Below are 23,484 nucleotides of genomic sequence, written 5' to 3' on the forward strand. Positions count from 1 at the left end.
ATGGCAAGTAATCCAAAATATGTTGAACATGTTAAAAAAATATGTTAAATCCAATATATGTGTACATATTTATACAATAATCTTGCTTTACAAGAAAAATCAGATCAAAAAGGGAAAAAAAAAACAGATCTTATTTTATTATCACAAAAATAATAGTATCTAACAGTAGGGAATATTTATATAATAGTATGTCAGACACTGTGCTGAGCACTTAACAATTATCTTCTTATTTGATCCTAACAACAACCTAGAATTACAAAGCTACTAAGTATCTTAGGTCATATATGAATTCAGGTCTATCTTCTTAATTCCAGATTCAGCAGTCTGTCTACTACCACATCTAACTTCCTCATGTGTCTAATATAGGACAAATATATAATTTCTACATAATCATTTCCTGTTTAAAAAAAAACATTTAAAATAGGATTCAAAATTTTGACATAACTACCATTACTATTTATTTGGGGAATAAAACTTAAACCTCATCAGAACATAGTTTGTGAGATTGCTGATTAGGCATTTTACATTTTACTTTGTTTCTGCACCATCCAAACAATTCACTATTGATATCTGTGGGTAAAACAGACAGGCTTGACCCAGTGCTCTTGGTGATTAACTTATTCAAGAGCTCTAACCCACCAGTCAGTTCCAATTCTATGGACCAAAAAACCTCAAGACTTCCTAAACTCACCTCAGTGTAGCCAAGCTTGGACACATTTGCCTCAAGATTGATGCTTGATCACCTTTTAAAAAGGCTGTCAGGTTCCAGTCAAAAGCTCATTTGCTTATATCTGTATTCTACATGGCAGTGTCGATGGAGTAGGCAGGAAGATCACAACTTATTCCTCCACCATCTTCATGAAAAATTTGGACAGCTTATCACCTCTCAAATGGAAGATCTAAAGCAAAGAGATAGCCTGAAGCTATTTCTTTTTTTTAACTAATATAACACCTCACTCCCTGCTTCTGTCATGGTTGCTAGAGAAAACAAAGAAACCATTTCAAGATTTACCAGAATGCCAAGTTCAAACTAGGCCCTAAAAGCTCCTCATTATGGTGAGAGTGCAGTTGGATGGTCCAGTGGATAGAATGATGGTTCTGAAGTCACGAAAAATCTGATTTCAAATCTAGTTTTGGATTATACCTATATGACCCTGGGAAAGTCACTTAATCCTGTTTGCCTCAGTTTCCTCATCTGGAGTATCTTTACCAAAAAAATCCAAATCAGATCATAGTCAGGCACAATTGAAACCAGTGAACAACAACATGATCCATCAGAAAAAAAGGGCAAATGCTCAGGCATTGTTCATGGGATATTTCTAATTCAAATTCCATTACATGCAGGTATTTATTGATTGATAAACTCTTTTATATTTTATGTCCTTTAGCTCAGAGGGCCCCCCAATAAGGAAGTCTGGGCTTAAATTGACTTGAGTTATCAAGGTAGGAGGGTTGATCCCGGATCAAGTCAGGATTCTCTCTTGGTCTGTTCATATTCAGAAATCTCTAAGAAAGCTAAGAATTGAGTCATGTCAAGAGTTCTCTGAAAAGATGTTTATCAGGTGTGATCCTTAATACAAACTGAATATACACAAAGGACTCAGAACTATATCTAAATATATAAAACAGTTAAATATTCCAGGAAAAATGATGATGTTTAGACCCTTGGGAAATAGTGAGATTACCAAATTTCTATGCAGACAACTTGCAGACCTATAGTATCTAGTCCCTATATATCATTGTTCCCATATATCATTGTCTTGATTTCAGTCTTGCATTACCATGAATTGCCTATTGATCATTTCTTTTTAGAAAAATACATATTTCATTTTTTCAGTAAGTAAAACTCCACTTTTTCTCCCTTTCTTCCCAAAGTTGAGAATGAAAGGAAAAAAAAAAAACTGTTACAAACATGTAAAATCAAGCAAAATAAATTTCTACATGGGCCTTTCTTCTTTCATGAAACTAAGAAGTGCTCATTGTTTGAGTCCAGGTGCGAGATAACAGTCCAGACTTTTGGATGCCAAACCAGACATCCTTGAAGGATAGCTTAATGGAATAAAGCTATCAGGCCCAACTCCTTTTCTTTCACACATATTCTCCAAAGTTGTGCAACATCATTCCCAGTAGCTACATTCCTAAGGCAAGACAGTATGAGGCCTGGAAAAGTATTGGGGTCTCTCTTACTTTTGGGGTTTCTATCAAATCAGAGTTCCTAATTATTTCAAAGTTGTGTCTTTATCATATTGTTGTGATGTATAAATTGTTCTAATAATATTCACTTCATTCTGCATCAATACAAATGACTTTTCTGAGGTTTCCCTGAAATCATCCCCTTCATCATTTGTTATAGCATAATAGTATTTTTTTTCACATTTATATACCATAATTTCTTCAGCCATTCCCCAATTTATGGGGAGTACTGGGGGGTTTAACTGGGGAGTACTTGTAAATACTTTGTTTTTTTTAAAGGTTCATTCCCTCACCACCCACCTCACCCCAGTATTATATTCAGTTTTGCTAGACAAGTTATTCTTAGCTATAATCCCATAACTTTTATTTTCTGGAAAATCATATTCCAAGTTGTCCTTTTAAAGTGGTGGATGGGGTTATTTTTACCTTCTGAATCCAATTCTCCCTGTGCAACAAGAAAACTGTTTGGTTCTGCACACATACATTGTATCTAGGATATACTGGGACATATTCAACATATATAGGACTGCTTGCCATCTAGGGAAGGGGGGAAGAGGGGAGGGAAAAATCGGAACAGAAGTGAGTGCAAGGGATAATGTTGTAAAAAAATTACTCTGGCATGGGTTCTGTCAATAAAAAATTATAAAAAAAAAGTGGTGGATGCTAAATTGTGTGTGATCCCTACTATGATAATGGTACTTGAATTCTTTTTTTTTTTTTTCTGCTTTATAGTATTGTTTCTTTGATTTGAAAGCTGGATTTTCACTTTGTTGTTCATGGGAGTTTTCATTTTGGGGTTTCTTTCAAGAGGTGACTGGCAGATTCTTTAAATATCTACTTTACCCTCTAATTCTAGGAGCTCTAGGCCAGTGGTTCTCAAAGTATGGTCTAGAGAATCCTGGGGATCTCTGAAACCCTTTTAGAGGGTCTAAAAATTCAAAAATAGTTTTTATTTCCAATATGGTAAATGTCTATAAATATAATCCAGATAAACAAAAACTCTTTGGAGAGATCCTCAATAATTTTTAATAGGATAAAGATACTGAAAACAAAAGTTTGAGAACCATTGCTCTAGGCAGTTATCTTTTAAGAAATCTTGAAATTGAGGCAACAAGAGGGTGCTAGTAGATAGAACACTGGCCCTGAAGTCAGGAGGACCTGAATTCAAATTTGATTTCAGAAACTTACTAGCTGTGTGACTCTGATCAAGTCACTTAATCCTGATTACCTTCAAAAACAAAATAAAGAATTAAAATTGGATGTCTAGATTCTTCTTTTTTTGTTATGGCATTCACTCATTCTTAATTTTTTTCTTTTGCACTTGTGCTAAGCTATTAATTCCTTTCTAATTCTTTGTTTCATAGCACTCATTTCTTTTCCAATTCCCTTCCCACCAGCATACATTTTACTTATTTTTTTTTTTCAATGAATCTTTGACATGCTTTATTCAATCCTCCATCCTTAATTATCTTGAACAAACTTCCCTGTGGATATTCAGAATAGTTTTGCTTTGTACAATGTTCTTTCCTGATTATGTTCATCATTCTTTGTCAAACAATGATATTATATTACTTTAATATATCATAATTTATTTAGCTGTTCCCCAATTGATGAGTATCAACTCATTTTCTAATTCTTTGCCACCAAAATTAGATCTGCTACATTTTGGCATAAATACATTTTACTTATTAAAAAACATTTTTAACTTAAAAAAAACCTCTTGATTCATCTATTCTGGTTGAATTTTGTTGGAATCCTAGTGTTAACTCAACTTGAAACAGGGTGAAAACTCAAGGGAGACGTCAGAATCCTGGTGTTAACTCAATGGAATTGATACAGTGCTTATTGATTCACACCTTAAAGCGAATCCTTACTAGGTGATAAGTTGCTAATACTGATAGACAATAATGCTTGTGTTCACACCTTTAGAGAGCTCTTATAAGCAAGAAGTATTTAAGTACTCATTGGAGTTCACACGTTTGGGAGATTTCAGGGTTTAGTATGAGACATCCAAATTCACACCTCCCTTAATCCCTCCCTGGGGAGGAGTCAACCTTTTCGAGATCATATATATAGAAGAAGCTCTTAGAGCTTCAAGTGAGTTATTACTTCAGAACATTGTCAGGGGTTGGAGAGGAGCACTCTGGGAGATTGAGAGCCAGGAGCACTCCGGGAGATACGGAAGCCCACAAGCCCTCTCTCGGAGGCAAGAGAGATTCATTGCAACTTTCACCTTGGTGCTGGCTGGAGGCTGAAGAAAGCAAAGGCAGAAGGAAGGCACAATCTTCAAGAGCTCTTGGAACCAAGCAGAGAGATAGGCCTCTAAGAAAGTTACCTGGGCCCAAGAAAGGAGAAAATAAACATTTGCATTTTATCACCTGGCTGCATTTGGAATGATTACTACTTTTAATCTAAATGAAGGCTGCCTCCAGAAAACCTCCCCAAGAAACCTGCTCCCAGAGAGAAACATTATTATTTTAAGGAAAAAAAAAATAACACATTTTGGTGCCCAAACAGGTACTTGAATCTGCATTCAGAGGCCCAGTGAAAGCCTGGGTTACATTTTGGACATGGGGTTTTGGGTTTTTTTCTCTCACCCTGTCCTTTCATTCTATCTCCATATCTACAATGAACTCTCAAATGTCCAACTTTTCCACACTGAAAACATCAACGAATTTCTCTATAAGTCTCTTGTCAAGAGGGACCCTGTCTTCCCATGTTCATCATAGTTTGGGTATAATAAGCATTTGTGCCCACTGTGGCACAGCGCCTTATGAGCTCCTCTAAAGGAGCATCTTTGTCTAGTCCCCATATAATTCTTTTGCAGACCTCATTGGCATTTTCCTTAGCCAGATGTCTGGTAATTGTTTCTGTGGCAGCATTATCTCCAATGGTTCTTATTACAGCTGTTTGCAAATGTCCCACAAAATCTGCAAAAGGTTCATTGGGACCTTGCTCTATTTTTGTGAAGGCTTTACTTCCATCTTTCTGTCCAGGGAGAGAACTCCAAGCTTTTATTGCAGCCTTAGAAATTTGCTCATACACTGGTATGGGATAATAAATCTGTTCTGAATTCTCTCCATCTAACCTTCAGCAACTAGTTGGTCAAAAGCAATTTGTACATTAGCTCCTGTTTGCCTATTACATTGGGCTTGAATCCTACATAATTCATGAAACTCCGAAAGCCACAACAAATTTTGTCCCGGTTCTAAGCATGTCCTTGCTATGGATTTCCAATCATTTGGGGTTAAGATTTCATAAGGCAAATTATCTAGTAACATCTTAACATAAGAGGATGTAGCCCCATAAAGAGGGCAACCCTTTTTCAAATCTTTAATTTTTTCCAAATTAAAAGGAGTGTATTTTCTCTCTTTTTGACCTGAAGAGTCAAGATTTTCAATCACAGGATATATATTTATGAAATCAGATATATCTTCTCCTTCATTTTTTGCCTTAATTAATGCTTCTTCTAATCTTGTCATATTCTGCTTCACAGGAGATGATTGTGTTTCTGCCTCTCTCCCTCCCCCTTCTTCCTCCACCCATGAAGGGTTAATTGAGGGGGGAGGATCATGAGATGTGGAATGATCTAATTCCTCCTGCTGTGAAATATCACACTCAAAATTGTACTTGACTCCATTCTTATCTGATTCTGCCTGCTGTTGGCCCCTCTCCCTGCTGCTGTTTCTTCTTTTTCCTTATTTTAATACTTATAAAGTTTCCTAAAGCCAGTTGTATTAAATTATATGTATTAAGTATATCTTTGGAAATTGAGTTAGGTCCATTTTTATTATAGAATTGACAAAGATCCTCTCCTACCAATTTCCACTCGTCTAAATCCAATTCTTTTTCCAGAGAGAAACAAGGACATATGTTCTTAACAGTTTCCAAAAATTCGGTGATCTGCTGCAAAATTATAATCAAACCTTGGCTTTTCATAACTTTGACAATGCTCTCTAAACATTTTCCTTGAACAGAAACAGAAGGCTGTTTTCTAAACATCTGTCCCATCTTCACTGAAATTCTACTTTTAACTCTTTTAACAAAATTTCTTTGTTGTACTCATCCTAATTTCTGGGTTGAAGAGACTTTTCCACTAGATCCAGGATCAGAGGCTTTTCCACTGAAATCAGGATGTGAATCAGTCCCACGTTCAGGGCGCCCAAATGTGATGTTTTTCTTCTTTAAAATATAATATAAGATGGTTCTCTCTGGGAGCAGGTTTCTTGGGGAGGTTTTCTGGAGGCAGCCTTAGTTTCAGTTAAAAGTAAATAATCACCCAAATACAGCCACGTGCTAAAAGTTCAGATCTTTTATTGTGTCCTTCAATATAGCCTGGTTAGTTTTTTTAGAGGCTTCTCTCTCTCCTTGGTTCTAAGAGCTCTTGCAGCTTGTCCCTTGCTTCTGCCTCTGCTTTCTTCAGTCTCCAGCCAGCACCTCCTTACCTGGGGCTGGGCAGCTTTCTGGAGAGCCTTTCAGACCAGTGTTGGTCTCAGTGGGGGAAGTGCAGGAGCCCAGCCACCACAGCTGTGTGAGATGAAATGAATCTGGTTGTGCCTCTGAGAGTGGGCTTCTGCTGAACTGACTGACGCTCCTCCACTCTGAATCTTTTCAACTGAACTCTTGACCAAGCCTCTGTCCACTTCTTATATATGATCTCCCAAAGCTTAACTTCTTCTCTAAGAGAATGGGATTATGGGTTTCTCCCAGAGTGCTCTCTGGCCCTGAGAGCTTCAAGGGAGGTGTGAATTTGGATATCTCATACTAAACCCTGAAATGTCCCAAATGTGTGAACTCCAATGAGTACTTAAATACTTCTTGCTTATATGAGCTCCCTGAAGGGGTGAACACAAGCATTGTTTCTATCAGTTGTACTTAGTACCTAGTTTCAAGTTCTGGCCCATAATATCTCCTCTTAGGATCAGATCAATCATACTGAACCATGCTAAATTAGATAATTATTGTCTCTATCAACTCTAATGACTTAAGAGTTTGTAAAGATTCCAACAGAATTTTTTGGTCCAAAATTTTTTTGTGTGTGTTTTTCCTTGAAATTTTGCTTGTAATTTTTTTTGAAGTCATTGTCTTCTGAATTTGTCTTTGGTATCCCTATCACCATAATAGCTCTTTATGAAGGATTCCTTATTTATCTGTTCATTTTTCAAATCTACTTTCTGTGTGCTTCTAGAGGGACTGTTTGGGCTGGTTCTGTCCCTACTATTTTTGACATATTGAACATTGCATTTCTCCAGCATCTCAGGGACTGCTTAGACTTGGAAATGCAAGTTTCCAATACTCTTAAAATTGTCTGATTCAGTACAAAGCCTTATTACTGCCTGTTCCTGCAAATTCCTGGTCAATAGTAAGCTATTTCTGGACTCAGCTATTATCAACCGTCTGAAATTCTGTTGGTTCAGAGTAACAGAATTGTAGGTTAGGCTTAGGTGAGATTCCAGTCCTGGTTATTCTTCTGCAGGTTTCAGAGCAGGCTAGAAACTGTATGAGACCCCTTTCTGTTCCTGGGATCTGAGCCATATTGCTACTGTTTATTTCTCATTACTCTGTACATAGGCCCAATTTCTTGCCCTCCTCATAGAATTGTCTCTTATAGCCATTTTTTAAAAGGAGGATGAGAAAAAAATACCAGCAAAAATGATTGACAAAAAAATTAGATTTTGTATGTGATCTTCTTTACTCATCAATTACCCCTAATACAGAGGGGGCAGGGAGGAGATACCTTCTCCTATCTTCTCTTTGAAGTCAAGTTTGGTCCTTATGATTTTGCACCAATGGAGTAATTTTCAAAAACTTTTTAGAACTGGAAGGGAACCCAGAAATCGTCTCTTCCCACTCTCCCCTAGTTCTATAGAGGAGAACATTGAGGTTCAGAAAAATTAACCAAACCACCCAAGGGAAAATATGATACTTTGTATTTTTTTAAGCTTTCACAAAAGGATATATATATATTTTTTTACTAAAAAGATACAGGAAAAACAAAAGCCCTTCCCCCACAAAGCCAAAAGTACACTGTCTCCCACCACTTCTGGCCCTGAAGAAAGTTAACATTTTTGTCACCCAGTTCACTTCTGGATGCAGCATAGCCACCCCATTATTTGCAGAACACAATGTCTTGGCTGCCAGGTTAGGCCATTGCTATGCAATCCTGTGTTGGAATCCTTACAAAGTGTTAAGTCATAAGACTTGATAGAGACAATAATTATCTAATTTGTCATGGTTCAGTATGATCCTACAAGGAGATGTTATGGGCCAGAACTTGAAACAAGGTACTAAGTGGAATTGAGGAGACAATGTTTAAATGTAGTTTAGAATTGATTTAATCCTACAACAAATAACGGTTTCCCAGTGATATAAAGATTGGTGTGTACTCAGTGTACAGCATATAAACAAGAAGCTCTCAGGGCCAGGGACAGAAGCCCACTCTTGGAGGCAGAGACAGATTTATTCCATATTTCCTTTGTGCTGGATGGAGACATTTGGAGGGAGCTAGGGATTGGAGCTCAAGACTTTGAAGGACACAATAAAGGACTGGATTTTAACTCCTGGCTGCGTTTGAAGTGATTATTACTTTGAACTGAAACTAAGGCTGCCTCCAGAAACCTCCCCAAGAAACCTGCTCCCAGAGAGAACAATCATATATTATAAAAAAGAAGAGAACACCACAAGGAAGATGTCCAGCATCTCAGGGACTGCTCAGGTTTGGAAATGCAAGTTTCCAACACTCTTAAAATTTGTCTGATTCAGTACAAAGCCTTATTACTGCCTGCTCCTGCAAATTCCTGGTCAATAGGATGTTTATGATGGATGACGGAAGCTGGAAATTTAACAGAGAGTCCTAGATAGATCTGGAATCAGAGGGCCTGGGCTGTCCTTACCTGGGAGACCCTGGGCAAGCCACTCTGGACCTCATATCTTCATCCAAAAGATGAGGGGTAGGAGGGAACCTCCCAGTTCCTTAGACAACTTTCCAAAACTGGAAGTTGCCAAGAAGGTGCGATCTGCATTGGTAGAGTGAGCTTTTCCATGGGGAAGTTGCCCCTGCCAGTAAACTCACTAGATGGAAGGGTCAAGGGATTTCACCAGCAAAGGGCAAGAGAAGTTAGTCGGCCACAGAGATGGAACCTGAATCCTGAGCTCCCTTTTCCCAAGAGCAGTTCTTCAGCGCAGGCTTCAAGACTAGTACTTGTTAAGGGTGGGACTTGAACCCACGACTTGGAGATCAGTTGAGTTTAGTAGATGCTTAATCTATTTTTTTTTTTTTTTGGCTGCTTAATCTATTGATGACTTTTTTTTTAAACAGCATTTTATTTTTCCAAATACATGTAAAGGTATTTTTCAACCTTCATTTTTGTAAGATTTTGTTTCAGATTTTTCTTTGTTTCTTACTCCTCCCCCCCCCCCCATAGCAAACAATCTGATTTAATTAATTAATTAATTAATTATTTTTAATAAATTAATAAAAATAAAAAAAATTAATAAAAAGTTAATTAATTATTCTTAAATATGTTTCACAGCACACGGAACCCTCAAAACCTTAGGACCCCCTTTGTTTCTGCAGCAACACGTCTTCGCCTCAGAAGAGCCTCCCTCCCCTGCTTTCTCCCTTCTCCTCCCCAGGGGCTATTCCCCGACTGAGGAAGGCGTCCCAGAGAGCCTCTGAAGGACAGGGGGCGCCCTGCCCATAGGAGCAGACGATAGAGTACAGTCCAGATAGAGCGGCTCTGCTGAAAGTGGAGCTGGGCGGGGCGGGATCCGGAAGTGACTCCACTTCCGTCGGAGCAGCCATCTCTCCGTGAGACAGCACCTGCGGGAACCGTTCTTGCTGCCGCTACCTCGCGATGTTGTCCGCTTCCCCTTTCGCCGCTATGTACCCGGGGCCCGGGACGGAGCGGGAGCTGGAGCCTCACAGCAGCGCGGGCCCCGTGCAGCGCCGCTTCTCACCATACGTCTTCAACGGAGGGTAAAGGCTCGCTGGGCCCCCAGATGCCGCCTCATTTCTCAGGGGAGGCCGGGCGGGGGAGCGGGCGTCGCTTCCACTTTCGTTTATCTCCCAGAGCCCGGATTCCGAGACTCCTGTCTCCGGCGCCTTCCCCGGGGACTGCGGGCCAGCCTTAAACCTTGATCTGTGGCTTTCGGATTGTAAAGGGTTTGTTCTCCGTTTTTGTACGGAGAAGGTCGTGCCGAGCTTTGTAAGAAAAGAAGCGCTGCGCGCCTTTTGTCCCTGCCCTCTCTAGAGAAGCGTCCGGTTGTACTTTGTTTTGTGACCGGTAGTGCGGGGCCGGGCATAGGAAGCTGCCTTGGAAGTCAGAGAGACCTAGATTCAGGACCCCCTCCGTTCCCAGTCTCTGCAGATGCGTCGCTGGGAGTTTCCCCGCCCTGGTGCGGGTGCAGTCTTGGATCCTGAGCCAGAATATATGTGATCGGTCGAGTTTGGTTTCGCGAGTTAGCTTGTTTTAAAGAATATTTTACACATGCTATTTTCACAGGAAAAGAATGTAGTCAAATTGCATTGCAGGTTTGGTGGCAGTGCTCTTACAATAATTTTAAATAGGATTTTAGAATTGAAGAGAAACTCTTTAAGTATTGTACTGCGGGATACGCTAGGTTGACAGATCACTTTAAAGGAAAGGAGTCCTGATGTGTTGGGAAGAGAGAGTCTTCAAGCCAGAAAAGACTTAACGCTGACAAATAGCAGTGTAGCGCTGGGCAAGTTCCTTAGCCAGGGCTCTAGGAAAATTTTAAGACCATAAGTTTTCGTTGTTAGAGGGAATTTCTTCATCTTTGAACTATACCAATACAAGCTCATAGTCAGTGTTTCTTTAAAATTACTATTACCCTTACATACAATTTTGTAAGTCATATTTGAAGTCTCATAAATAAATGATTTATGTCTATATATACACAAGTATATTTATAATTTACATTTGGTTAACATAAGTTGGTATAATTTTTATTCACAACATTTCTGTGAAGTCTTACAAGTATCTATTCCCATGTTGCAGAGGCAGAAAGGCTAAGAAAGTACCAGGACCACATATCTAATAAGAAGGGAAACTCAAATATCTAGGAAGGTTCTCTGACTCAAGTACAGTCCTATTGCCATTCTAACTCTAATGTTGTATTTAGAGCGTGTACATATGACATAAATCAAAGTGGTGGCTAAGGTTTTCCATCCAAACAAGTTTTTGTGTTTCCTTTTTTTTTTTTTTTTTCATTTTGTATGCCGTCGGATAAATATTTTTTTCCATCAGAAAAAATAAGTGTAATTAGGTCATTGTGATTTTGAAAATGTTGTAAAGTTTTTCTCTTATTTATTCTCTTGTTTATTTATTATTAGCCTTTGTATAACTACAGTTTCTTGGTACCAACACGATACAGTAGAATCCAGTACCAAAACTGACTACATAGACTTAATTATGAATAATTGTGTATTTGAAATGAGATATAAAAGGGTCATAGGATTATAGATATCGAGTTAGAAAGGATGTTAGATGCTATCTAGTTCAATCTTTTCAACCTCATTTTATAGATTCAGAAAACTAAGGCTAGCTAATGAGTGTCTTAAGTGAAATTTGAACTCAATGTCTTTGAGATGCTAAGTCTTACACATTGTGTGCAGTAGGCTGACAGTTCTCAAATTTTGTAGTTTCAGAACTCCTTTATGTTTTTAATTGTGGAAACTTAACACCTTTTCTCTCTTCCTTCTCCTTAGCTTTTATTCATATTGTGGGAGATGTGTTTTACACACACACACACACACACACACACTATATGTATACTGTATTAGAAATGAAAGCATCTTAGACTAAACAAAGTAGTTTTGAGCTGGCAGATTCCTTGAAAGGGTTTTGAGTTTGTTGGATCATATATTACACTGAATTCCATTGCTGATTGCTTCACATAGAACAATAATATTCCATTAAATTTATATACTATCATTTATTTTTTAAAATACCATTTTACTTTCAAAATATATGCAGAGATAGTTTTCAGCATTCACCCTGGCAAAACCTTGTGTTTCAAAAAATTTCCCCCTACCTTCCCCTCCCCTAGATAGCAAGTAATTCAATATATTTTAAACATGTGTAATTCTTTTATATGTATTTCCACATTTATCATGCTGCACAAGGAAAATCAGATCAAAAAGTGAAAAAAAGCAAGCAAACAGCAAAAAAGGTGAAAATACTATGTTGTAATCCACATTCAATCTCCACAGTCCTCTTTTTGATGCAGATGACTCTCTCCATCACAAGTCTGTTGAAATTGTGCTGAATCACCTCATTGTTGAAAAGAGCTATATCCATCACATAATCTTGTTGCTGTATACAATGTTCTCTTGGTTCTACTCATTTCACTTAGCATCAGTTCATGTAAGTCTCTCTAGGCGTTTCCGAAATCATCCTGATGATTATTTCTTATAGAACAATAATATTCTATTACATTCACATACAATAACTTATTCAGCCATTCTTCAACTGATGGACGTCCACTCAGTTTCTAGTTCCTTGCCACTACAAAAAAGGGCTGCTACAAACATTTTTTGCACATGTGGGTGCTTTTCCTTTTTGTGTGTGACTTTTTTGGGATACAAACCCAGTAGAGGCACTGCAGGATCAATGAGTATTTACAGTTTGATATGCCTTTGGGCATAATTTCAAATTTCTCTCCAGAATGGTTGGGATCAGTTCACAACTCCACCAACAATGTTTTAGTATCCCAGTTTTCTCACATCCTCTCAAACATTTATTATTGTTTTTTCCAGTCATCTTAGCCAGTCTGAGAAGTGTAGTGGTACCTCACAGTTGTCTTAATTTTCATTTCTCTAATTAGTACTGATTTAGAGCATTTTTTGTATGACTAGAAATGGTTTTAATTTCCTAGTCTGAAAATTTGACATTTATCAATTGGTGAATGGCTTGTATTCTTTTAAATTCAAGTCAATTCTTTACATATTTTAGAAAGGAGGCCTTTATCAGAAACCTTGGATGTAAAAAATTTCCCCCCCAGTTTTCTGCTTCCCTTCTAATCTTGGCTGCATTGGTTTTGTTTATACAAAAGCTTTTTAATTTAACATCAAAATTATACATTTTTCATTTCATAATATTCTGTAGTTCTTCTTTGGCCATAAATCCCTTCATTCTCCACAGATCTGAGAGGTAGACTATAACCTTCTCCCAATCTTCTTATGGTATCACCCTTTATGTCTAAATTATAAACCCATTTCGATTTTATCTTGGGCAGGGGCCCTCAAACTTTTTAAATAGGGGGCCAGTTCACTGTCCCTCCGACTGTTGGGAGGGCCGGATTATAGTAAAAACAAAAACTTTGTTTTGTGGGCCTTTAAATAAAGAAACTTCATAGCCCTGGGTGAGGGGGATAAACGTCTTCAGCTGCCGCATCTGGCCTGTGGGCATAGTTTGAGGACCCCTGGTATAGGGTGTTGGTGTTAGTCAAAGCCTAGTTTCTGCCATCCTATTTTCCAGTTTTCCCAGAAGTTCTTGTCTTATTCTAGAAGCCTTTGTCTTTGGGTTTATCAGACACTAGATTTTTATCACCATTGACTATTGTGTTTTGTGAGTCTAATCTATTCTAGTGATCCTCTACTGTATTTCTTAGCCAGTACTTAACGGTTTTGATGGACTGGTGCTTTACAATATAGTTTTAGATTTGGTACAGGTAGGCTACCTTTGTTTGCATTTTTTTTCATTAATTCTCTTTAAATTCTTGATCTTTTTGTTTTAAATGTACATTTATGATCAAGATTCTCTAGTTGAACCCCGTTTACATATTGCAAACTTTTTATATACTAAAGTAATTCATTATAAGATGTGTCCTTTTTGTTATAAATAAGACAATAGACAACTGGTAGCTTTTTTTGACATAGCCTGTCAAGTTTTTCCTTTTTCTTGTCATTAAAGATAAATTTTATTTCTAGGGATGTATTATTTTCCAAGTATTTCATTGGTGTATTTTCTCCTTAAAGATTGCCTTTGCTTTTATTGGTACTTGTGCAAAAGAATCTTGGAAACTGATCAGTCTTTCACCTGAAGTTTACATATATTAGGTCCAGTATTATGATTACTTTTTTTTCAGCTATGCATAATTCCAAACAGAAATCTCTCTGCCTTTCTAAATCATTCATCGGGAATTTTTCCCTGATCTCATAAGCTCCTAGTTCAGTTGCCATCTTTCCAGTTTTATCTGTCTTCTTCCTTTTAAAACTCATCTTTCATGGTTTCTTTTTAGTACCTTTACACAGTCAGTTTTTTACCTTACAATTTCAAATCCACATCTTCAGCCCTGATCTTTTTTTCAAACATAAAGTCTTTTATTTCTCATTGATTGTTGGACATCATTTGGATGTCCTGGTATCACTTCAGCATTTCAAAGTCAACATATTTAAAACTAATTTTTTCTTTAGAATTCTTCCTCAACTTACCTCCCTTTTCATCTCATTCTTCTTCAACCTGGAGACATTCATGAAGTCCTTTTCTTCCTTATTATTTGGCCATTCTTTTCTTCCTCTTGATCACTCTCCTGGTATAGGCCATACATGTGGACCATTGCTATCATCTCCTAATTGGCATACACCAGTATGGAAGGAAGACTGACAAAAATGATTCCAACATTTTAAGGAGAGGCAGATATATGTATATCCTAAGTCTGCAGTAAATTTTTTTTTTTTTTTTTTTAACTTCTAGATGCTGTCAGTGTATTCATGTAAAGGAGTTGGCAATTTGGGCTGAAGCTTAAAAGAATCCCGTAATTTTTGGAGTTATCTTTCTAGAGCTAATTGAAGACTAGGGAGGGAGAGAGGTGACTAAGGACAGAGCCTTGGAAATCTAACTGATTTACCTTCTCTTTCTTTTTTTCTAGAACCGTTTTGGCAATTGCTGGAGAAGATTTTTCCATTGTTGCCTCTGACACCCGATTAAGTGAAGGTTTTTCAATTCATACTCGGGATAGCCCCAAATGTTATAAACTGTAAGTAAATTTCTTGGGAGATACCACATGTATTTATATAACATGGAGGTGATTTTAAGGTTGTTTATTCCAAAATCTTTTTGAAAACTCTATTAATAAACATTACTCACATTTATGTAGTTTATAAAATACTTTTCTCTCAACTACTTATATATGAAGTAGGTGCAATCTATCTTCCCATAGAAACTTAAATTTTGGTTAGGTTCCTAAACTACTGAATAGAAGCCTATTTAACTCATGTTACTAAACTAGCATAAGTTTGAATTTTTAGTTCTTAAAGGAACATTCAGTGCAGAAAGACAGAGGTAGAATAAGAAGAAATAGAATAATTCTTTAGCATTTGCTATCCTTCCCACATCCTCTTTGTACACCTTTGTTACTTCTTGGTATCCTCTTCCATTCCCAGTCATCTAGTTCTCTCATGTTGACCTCAGATCCCAATTTAGCACTTTATTTTGACCCATGTTTTTCCTTAAAGCACCTGTCTTAAATTACCTTTAATTTAGAATTAGAGAAAACTCCCATTACTTCTTCAGCTGTTAGTAGATCTTAGTAGGTACAAATCTAACATCATGTCATTATCCAGCAGCTTCCCATTACCTCTGGGATAGTATACCAAATCTCCTCTTTGCCATTTAAAGCACTTTATAATTTAGTTCTAATCCATCCTTCTAGGATAATTGTATATTACTTCCTTCAGGCATTCTACGATTTAATCAGCTGGTCTACTTGATGTTCTTCATACAGAACATTCTGTGCATTGGTACAGGCTGTTTCCCATGTCTGGGATATTCTCTTTTTAAAATTCTGAAATCTGGAATCTATAGCTCCCTTCAAGGAATACTTCAAATGCCAACTCTTAACAAGTTCTTATTGATTTCCTCATTGGTTACCTTACTTGTTCCTTAATTAATTTGTATTTAATTGTATTGTATCATTTGTATTCTTTTATGTATTTTTTTTTCTCCCAGTAGAATGTAAGTTCCTTGATGATGGAGATTTTTATTTTTTTGGTCTGGCATCCCCATAGTCTGTTAGGAGTTCCTGACTTAATAAGTGCTTTTTGAATTGAAGAAAATAATCTGATTAACTTGTTACTAGGATATGAATGAGAGCCCCTAATTTTCCTGCAGATATTTACATTTTAAAATGTAATTTACATTTTAAAATGAACATTTCTATGTTGGCTACCTCTCCTTGCCTGCTTTTTGCTTTTCATACATTCTCTTCCTTCTCTGAATCTTTTCTTTCTCCCTCCCCCAATTCCCTTCTTTTCTTGTCCTTTCCTCCCTTTGTCCTCCCTGCAGTGCAAATAATATTATTTTTGAATTTGTATTTTACAGAACAGACAAAACAGTCATTGGATGCAGTGGTTTTCATGGAGACTGCCTTACACTTACTAAAATTATTGAAGCAAGATTAAAGGTAGATGTCATTGATAGTCTCACTAATGCAATTAGTCTGACAGTTTGACAGACTGTTGTTTTTTGAACACTGAATTCAGTGTTCAAAGACCTCATATTCCTTCCCCTACTAAATGTCATGCAATGATAAATGCGTCAGATATAGTGGCACTAAAATACCACCAGTATTGTACAAAAAATACGATTAACAAACATCTTTGTACCAAATAAGAAGTCAGTAATCTTTAAGAGGGAGCATATCTAGAGGCAGTTAGGGCAGTGGATAGAGCACTGGCCTTGAAGTCAGAAGGACCTGAGTTCAAATCTGGTCTCAGACCCTTAATGCTTACTAGCTGTGTGACCCTGGGCAAGTCACTTAAACCCAATTGCCTTGAAAAAAACAAACCAAAAAACCTAAACCGACAACAAAAAAGAATTAACGTATTAAGAGAGTACAGAAGGCATGGCAGACACTGGCTTTTTGTTTTTGTAATAGAAATCTCTGGTTTCTCGAAAATAGACAAAAATATTTTGCTATGTGAGGCAGCTAAAGCACAGGAAATTAGTTTGGTATCCTGGAGAAGAATTCTTGTCCAAATCTTGATTTTTTAGAATGGAGTAGACTAGGAACCTAAAAGACAGTCACATCTCAATCCTAATGTCACCTAACAGCTTAATTAGGAGGTAGAATTTTGGCAAGAATTAGATAAAAACCAATTGGGAACAAGAATAGTTTTCAGGATTTTGGTTTTATGAGAAAGAAGAAAAGAGGTTAAATTTACTTTACTTCTAATTCTGTCCAGGGTTGATTTCGACCATTGTTATCTAGAATTATCTGTAGTCTAGGTTGCTGCTGTATTAGCCTTATTTCCAAGTAATAGTTGGGGCAACAAAATTCATTTGGAAGAAAAAAAATCTGATACAGTCTTTTGGTATTTATTATACAGATTGTATATCAATTTTTGTTTTTTGCTTTGTGATACAAATATTCAAAACAATATTAAAGTGCCATCCTTTGACTACTTAGGACAACATATAGATACATAGACTCAGCTTTTGGTAATTTATTGTTTTTAAAAAGCTACAAGTATAGCCTAATGTAAAAAAAAAAGTTACATAGATGATTATTACTATTTAAAATCTTTGTTTTGCTTCAGGGTAGAGGGAGAATGGTTACTTTACAGTTTTTTTTTTTTTTTTAAAGTTTTATATCTATGTTTTACTTAATTTATTTTCCATTATATAACAATTGCCTTGATTGAACTTTGTTATGAAACAAAAAATAAGAGTTCAAAAAAAAGTAGGCAGTCCTTAAATATCTAGTATAAGTACTTTTAGTTATTAGAGCATATGGTTTTATATAACACTTGGCATTTGATATCACAATTATAACTAGTCATAGCTATTAGTTTTTCTTTCATTTTTGCATTTTTGAGGTTAAGATCTGCCATTCTCTTTTTCAGAGACTTAATATTTTAAAAATGATTTGCTATAGTTATTAGCTTTGGTTTTTTTATATTATTGGTAATTTTCTGTCCTTTAGTTAATTATTTATTTATTTTTGTTGCTCCTCTGAAATATTGTGTGTGTGTGGGTTGCTCCTGTTTCATGATTATTTTTTTTGGGGGGGGGGGGGGGAAGAGAGGATTTTATTCATAATTTACCACAGTGCTTACACTGCTTTGCACATAGTACAGCACTTAACAAATGCTCATTTTTTCATTTTCATAGTTATTGGTGCAGAATTTTTCTTTCTAGGTGGGGTTTTAAAATTGTATTCTTTTTCTGCATTGTATTTATTAATTTTTAGTGACTCTTTGTGATTGTATTATCTCTTAGAAAAACACTTAAATGTGTTTATGAGTTTTATCTTGTGATCCATTGTTTCCTATACCTTCTTTGTTCGTTGTTTTATGCCCAATTTTCATTCATTTATTACCATTTTGTAATTCTGGAGGAAAGCTATTGCCAAAGCACTTTGTAGTTGTGAGAGTACTTACTGTTTTTGTAAATTATGACATATTTTTGAAATGAAAAGTTGTGAAAAAGAGTTTTATCTGTATATCCTTTCCCTTCCTTTATTATTTATTTAATATTTTATTTTTCCCCACTGACATGTAAAACAATTTTTTTAACATTTGTTTTTGAAATTTCGAATTTCAGTTTCTCTTCCCTTCTGTTGAGAAGATAGATACATGTGAAGTTATCCGAAACATTTCCATAAAAGTCTTTTTGTGAAAATCAAAATTCTTCCCTCTTTCCTCCAAATCCCACCCCCCCCAAAAAAAAACACCCCCAAAAATCTCAAGAAAAATAAAGTTAAAAAAATTAGGTTTCAATCTGTATTCAGACCCAATCACTAATTTTGAGCTAATCACTAATTTTTCTCTGGGTATGGATAGCATTTTTAATCATAAGTCCTTCACCTATATCTTGAAAAAGTATTTTGATTAATATGTATTTTAGTAGTGATTCACAAATTTTTGATAACTGTGAGATAATAATTGTTTGATTTTAGCATCAGTTTACATCTTTAAAATTAGATATCAGCTTATTTTAAAAACAGGTTATGTTGAATTAAAATCAGTTTTGGAATATTCTGGAGAATTTTGATACTCCTTCAGGTAATAAACAATAACTGTCTAGGGCGTTAAAAAGCTAGAACTGGGAATTTATATGATTATATTTTGTCTAGTTCTGTTTTCCAAGGAAACAGCTTACATGCCAAGGCTGCTACCATGAACTATTCTAGATCTAGCTAGAATAAAAGAATGCCTTGTGAACCTCCATTTCCCCTGATCCTTCAAATGATTGACATGTGGCTATGACTTAGTGAGGGTTATATATTCAGGTACCATGATTCTAGAATGTGGTATTCTAGATCATTTTATATTGTATGAGTCTTCTTTGCAGGCTCATGTGCTAACTTTGAGGCCTAGAAAATATAGAAAATATAATTGCTTTAGAAAATATAGGCATGCAAAATTTGATTGTTCTCCTATAAGATGCTGGAAATTCAGCACTTTGAAAATGTCTTTATAAAAGAAATCTGGTAACCTTAATTATAACATATGATAATTCTCTTTATGTTGTTTTAATTAATAACGATAAAATTGTCTTGTATTTGCCTGTCAAAGTTATCCTATATGATAATGTGTCTTTCTGTTTTCATAACTTAATTGCAGATGTATAAACATTCCAATAATAAGGCCATGACCACGGGAGCAATTGCAGCAATGTTGTCTACAATCCTCTATTCAAGACGCTTTTTTCCTTACTATGTTTATAACATCATTGGTGGACTTGATGAAGAAGGTTAGAATTTCTTTCTAGAGAAGAAGGGAAAGTGAATGGTGTTTTTCATTTCTTCAGCAATATGTTGCTAAAAATGAATAGCAGTATTATTAGTCTCAATTTCCTATTATATGGGAAATTAGAAAGTATTTTGATATCAGAAAACGGGTTCTGAGAAGATAAATAATATGGCTAGAATTACATAAAGAATAGTAAAAATAGCTACTTAATATAAGAATATAAAACTGTAAAATAATGAATATTTTAAATAATCATCAAAATTTTCCTACTGAATATTGTCTTTCCAAATAGTCCTCTTGCCGTTCTATATTTTTATTCCAGTATTACTGCTATTGATCTCAAAACACTTGGAATTTTTTAAGAGTCATTGTTGGTATAAGGGATCATAGAGTCAAACTCTGTTGTTGGGAGAATTTTGAATAACACGCTGGAGGCTTATCAAGTATATGACCTCGAGCAGGTCACTTCATGTGGTTGAGCTTGGATGTGCCTCATCCAAGGCACAAAAGGCCTCATCCATGGCCTTTTGTAGTTTGAGAAGAATAGATAAGAGAGCTAACTAGCTTGATTGATTAGCACTATCCAGTTTCAAGAATTAATAAAAGGAGAGGTTCTATTTGGAATTTGGAAATGTGGGAAATACTACATGTCTTTGCAATATAAAAATTAACTTACATAAAGTCTTATTTCAATTCCTGGTTCATATGCAGTTTTCTGAGAAAAAGCATGTGTGTGTGTGTGTGTGTGTGTAGAGGTGTTAACTGTTCATGCAAAAAGAGCCTATTAAAATTGGAAATCAACGAAATATAGAATTCTAGGTGGATGCGCCAATTTTCTTAACTAAATTGGCTTTGACTTGGAAGGAATAGGTAATGTGGAGGATACTGAAGAAAAATAGCTGTGGAACTCTTATCTTTGTTGTTTTATACTTTCACTTGAAAGAACCTTTGGGATTTTCTCAAAAGATGGTATTATGCAGTAATGACTAGAATTTCTGTAAAAAGTTTTATATATTTTAAGTGTAATTTAAAATACCATAAGCTTTATTAACAGGATATCCCAAGTATTCAAATCAGATGATAATCTACATTTGAATCTAAGAGTAAATCATCTTTCATTTTTTAATGCTTTTCTAGTGTGGAATCAATGAAAACGTTTTCCTTTTTTTCTTTTTAAGGCAAAGGAGCTGTGTACAGTTTTGATCCTGTAGGATCTTACCAGAGAGACTCCTTCAAGGCTGGAGGATCAGCAAGTGCTATGCTTCAGCCTCTGCTTGACAATCAGGTAACAAACCTGTATGCAATTTTTTGTCTTGTCCAAAAATCCTTTTCTTTGTTTTCAAACACATTTATAATATGAATTTCTCAGTTCATTTGAAAGACTTGAGACTTGATTTGAGAAATCAAAATCTCTTGCTACTCTGAATTTGGTTTAGTTTTATATATTTTTTTATTCTGTAAACACATTGATCACACACTGTATCTTACAGCATTTTGGGGAGATTTGAAAGGTAAGGAGGTTTTTAAAAGTGTTTATTAAAATTATTCATTTTTCTTCAGGTGATAGAAATTATGCTTTTAAAACTATTAGGGTCTTTTTAAAAGCTTTTTTTTTTTTTTTTTTTTAAACCATTAATATTACAGCATGCATTAATTACCTATTTGCTTTCTTTTCCCCCCTTAGGTTGGTTTTAAGAATATGCAGAATGTGGAGCATATTCCTCTGTCCTTGGAAAGGGCCATGCAGCTTGTGAAGGATGTGTTTATTTCGGCAGCTGAGAGAGATGTATACACTGGAGACTCACTTAAGATTTGCATTGTTACTAAAGATGGCATTAAAGAAGAGACTGTTCCATTAAGGAAGGATTGATTTGTACACTATTACATTTAATCATTTGGAAAGATTATCTCAATTTTTGCAAGATTTAGTCTGCTTGTAACGTATGACTGATTTGTCTTAATAAAACATTTTCGAAAAGTTGGAAAGTATCTGGTCTTATGGTTTGCAATTTGGGTGATACAAATGATTTATGTAAGAGATTTACTAGACTAAATAGAGGTTTATTGAAAAACATACAGGATGAGTTAGAAAAAAAACAATTTTGTAATCCATTTCCTTTACTCATAAACTGGCAGTCCCCATTCTACGTGACTGAGCCTGAATCTCATTTTCTTTTATTCTGAGAGCTTTTTCATGTCCGGTGAACCCCAATATTGAACAACCTCATAGATAACTTTGGTGGTGGTGGGGTACATTTTTTTGCTATGGAGGATTTTGTATAAAAAAATGCTGTAGTATTATTGTTCTATCTCTTGGAAAAGTCTGGTGCAAGACACCTCATGGGGAGAAATGGTGCTAGAAGAAACTTTGAGGTATCTTGGAATTAGGAGGGACTTTTACTGATGGGATTATATACATAATCCTTCTGGCCTTCACAACTTTCTTGGAACAAGATTGACTTGGAAATAGGGCTTTCATCTTTGTTTTCATAGTCATTTTTGCAGTTGGAGATTGATTTTAGGAGCTTCTTTCTGTCTTTTACACAAGACTCCTATTTAAGTCATCCTAGATGGATGATTCACATAGTTTCAGAGGGAAAAGATTTAAGAGTGTTATCAATTCAATCCATATTTGAACCAGAATTCCCTTTATAGTATCTCTGAGGTTTCCTTCCCTTTTCTACTTGATGAAGATTTCCAGATAAGGAGTATAGATAAGTGACCCATAATGCTGTCTTAGTGAAGGACAAGTCTAATACTTCATTTTGTATTTGTATGCCTGTTGGCAACTGCAGAGTTCTCATGTTGATTACAGAATTTTAGAATTGGAAGGATCTCAGTGGCCATCTAGTTCAACTCATACTCAAAAAAGAATTCCCACTAAATATGCCTCATACTGTTTTTGGGCTCTGCTCTCACTTGCTTTGATAAGAAATTGCCAGATGTTCATAGAAATTGCTAGCCAATCAGTCTGATCCCAAACCCCTTGGTGTTAAGAGTAAGGAACAATTTCAGCTAATTGAGATAGAATAGGGTGGTTGGAAACAATTGTGGACTTTAATTGTTATGTCTTCTTAGTACCATCTTTACCTTGTTTTTCCTATATGTTGTTTTCATTTACATAGGAACTCTAAGGTTCTTAAAAGCAAAGGAGCATAGTAAAGCAAAATGAATTAGCACAGTTGTCATGTCCAAAATACATATCTCTGCCCCTTCTGTTCACTTTTTTGTCAGGAGGTGGATAACATCATTGGTCTTTTGGAGATACGGTTATTGCTTGATCTTTTTTTTTTTTTTTTTAATTTTGTCTTAAAATTGCTATTCTACTCATTTTGCACTGAGTCTGTGTTATCCGATTCTCTGAAGTCATGTCTTTTGTCATTTCTCATGGTACAATAATTTTCATATACCTCAGTTTATTCAGCCATTCTCAAGTTGTGTAAGGGACAATATAACACCTTAAATTGTAGTTCTTCCTCCTCCTTTCCCCCCATTCTTTCTTTGGATCCTCCCTTGAAGATCAGGAAGTTTGTTTTGCTTATAACTATTCCCTTCTTGCTATTCCAACACTC

General features: G+C 35.8%; 1 protein-coding gene across 1 annotated transcript; it reads left to right on the forward strand.

Moving 5' to 3' along the window:
* Window positions 1-9,962: 9,962 nt before the first annotated feature.
* PSMB1 (proteasome 20S subunit beta 1) lies at window positions 9,963-21,900 on the forward strand. The gene is made up of 6 exons (XM_003769625.4): window positions 9,963-10,171; window positions 15,088-15,195; window positions 16,539-16,620; window positions 19,784-19,913; window positions 21,091-21,197; window positions 21,597-21,900. Exons 1-6 carry the CDS (start codon window positions 10,050-10,052, stop codon window positions 21,780-21,782), a joined length of 735 nt encoding a protein of 244 aa, XP_003769673.1. The 5' UTR covers window positions 9,963-10,049; the 3' UTR covers window positions 21,783-21,900.
* Window positions 21,901-23,484: the final 1,584 nt, after the last annotated feature.

This window comes from Sarcophilus harrisii, chromosome 4, assembly GCF_902635505.1.
Source record: "Sarcophilus harrisii chromosome 4, mSarHar1.11, whole genome shotgun sequence".
Lineage (NCBI taxonomy): Eukaryota > Metazoa > Chordata > Mammalia > Dasyuromorphia > Dasyuridae > Sarcophilus > Sarcophilus harrisii.

Excerpts from the sequence above, each read along its gene's own strand:
- PSMB1 (XM_003769625.4), top strand. The coding sequence starts at position 10,050 with ATGTTGTCCGCTTCCCCTTTCGCCGCTATGTACCCGGGGCCCGGGACG. Across the intron at positions 19,914-21,090 it reads TGGTGGACTTGATGAAGAAG|GCAAAGGAGCTGTGTACAGT; the intron begins GTTAGAATTTCT and ends TTTCTTTTTAAG. Across the intron at positions 21,198-21,596 it reads AGCCTCTGCTTGACAATCAG|GTTGGTTTTAAGAATATGCA; the intron begins GTAACAAACCTG and ends TTCCCCCCTTAG.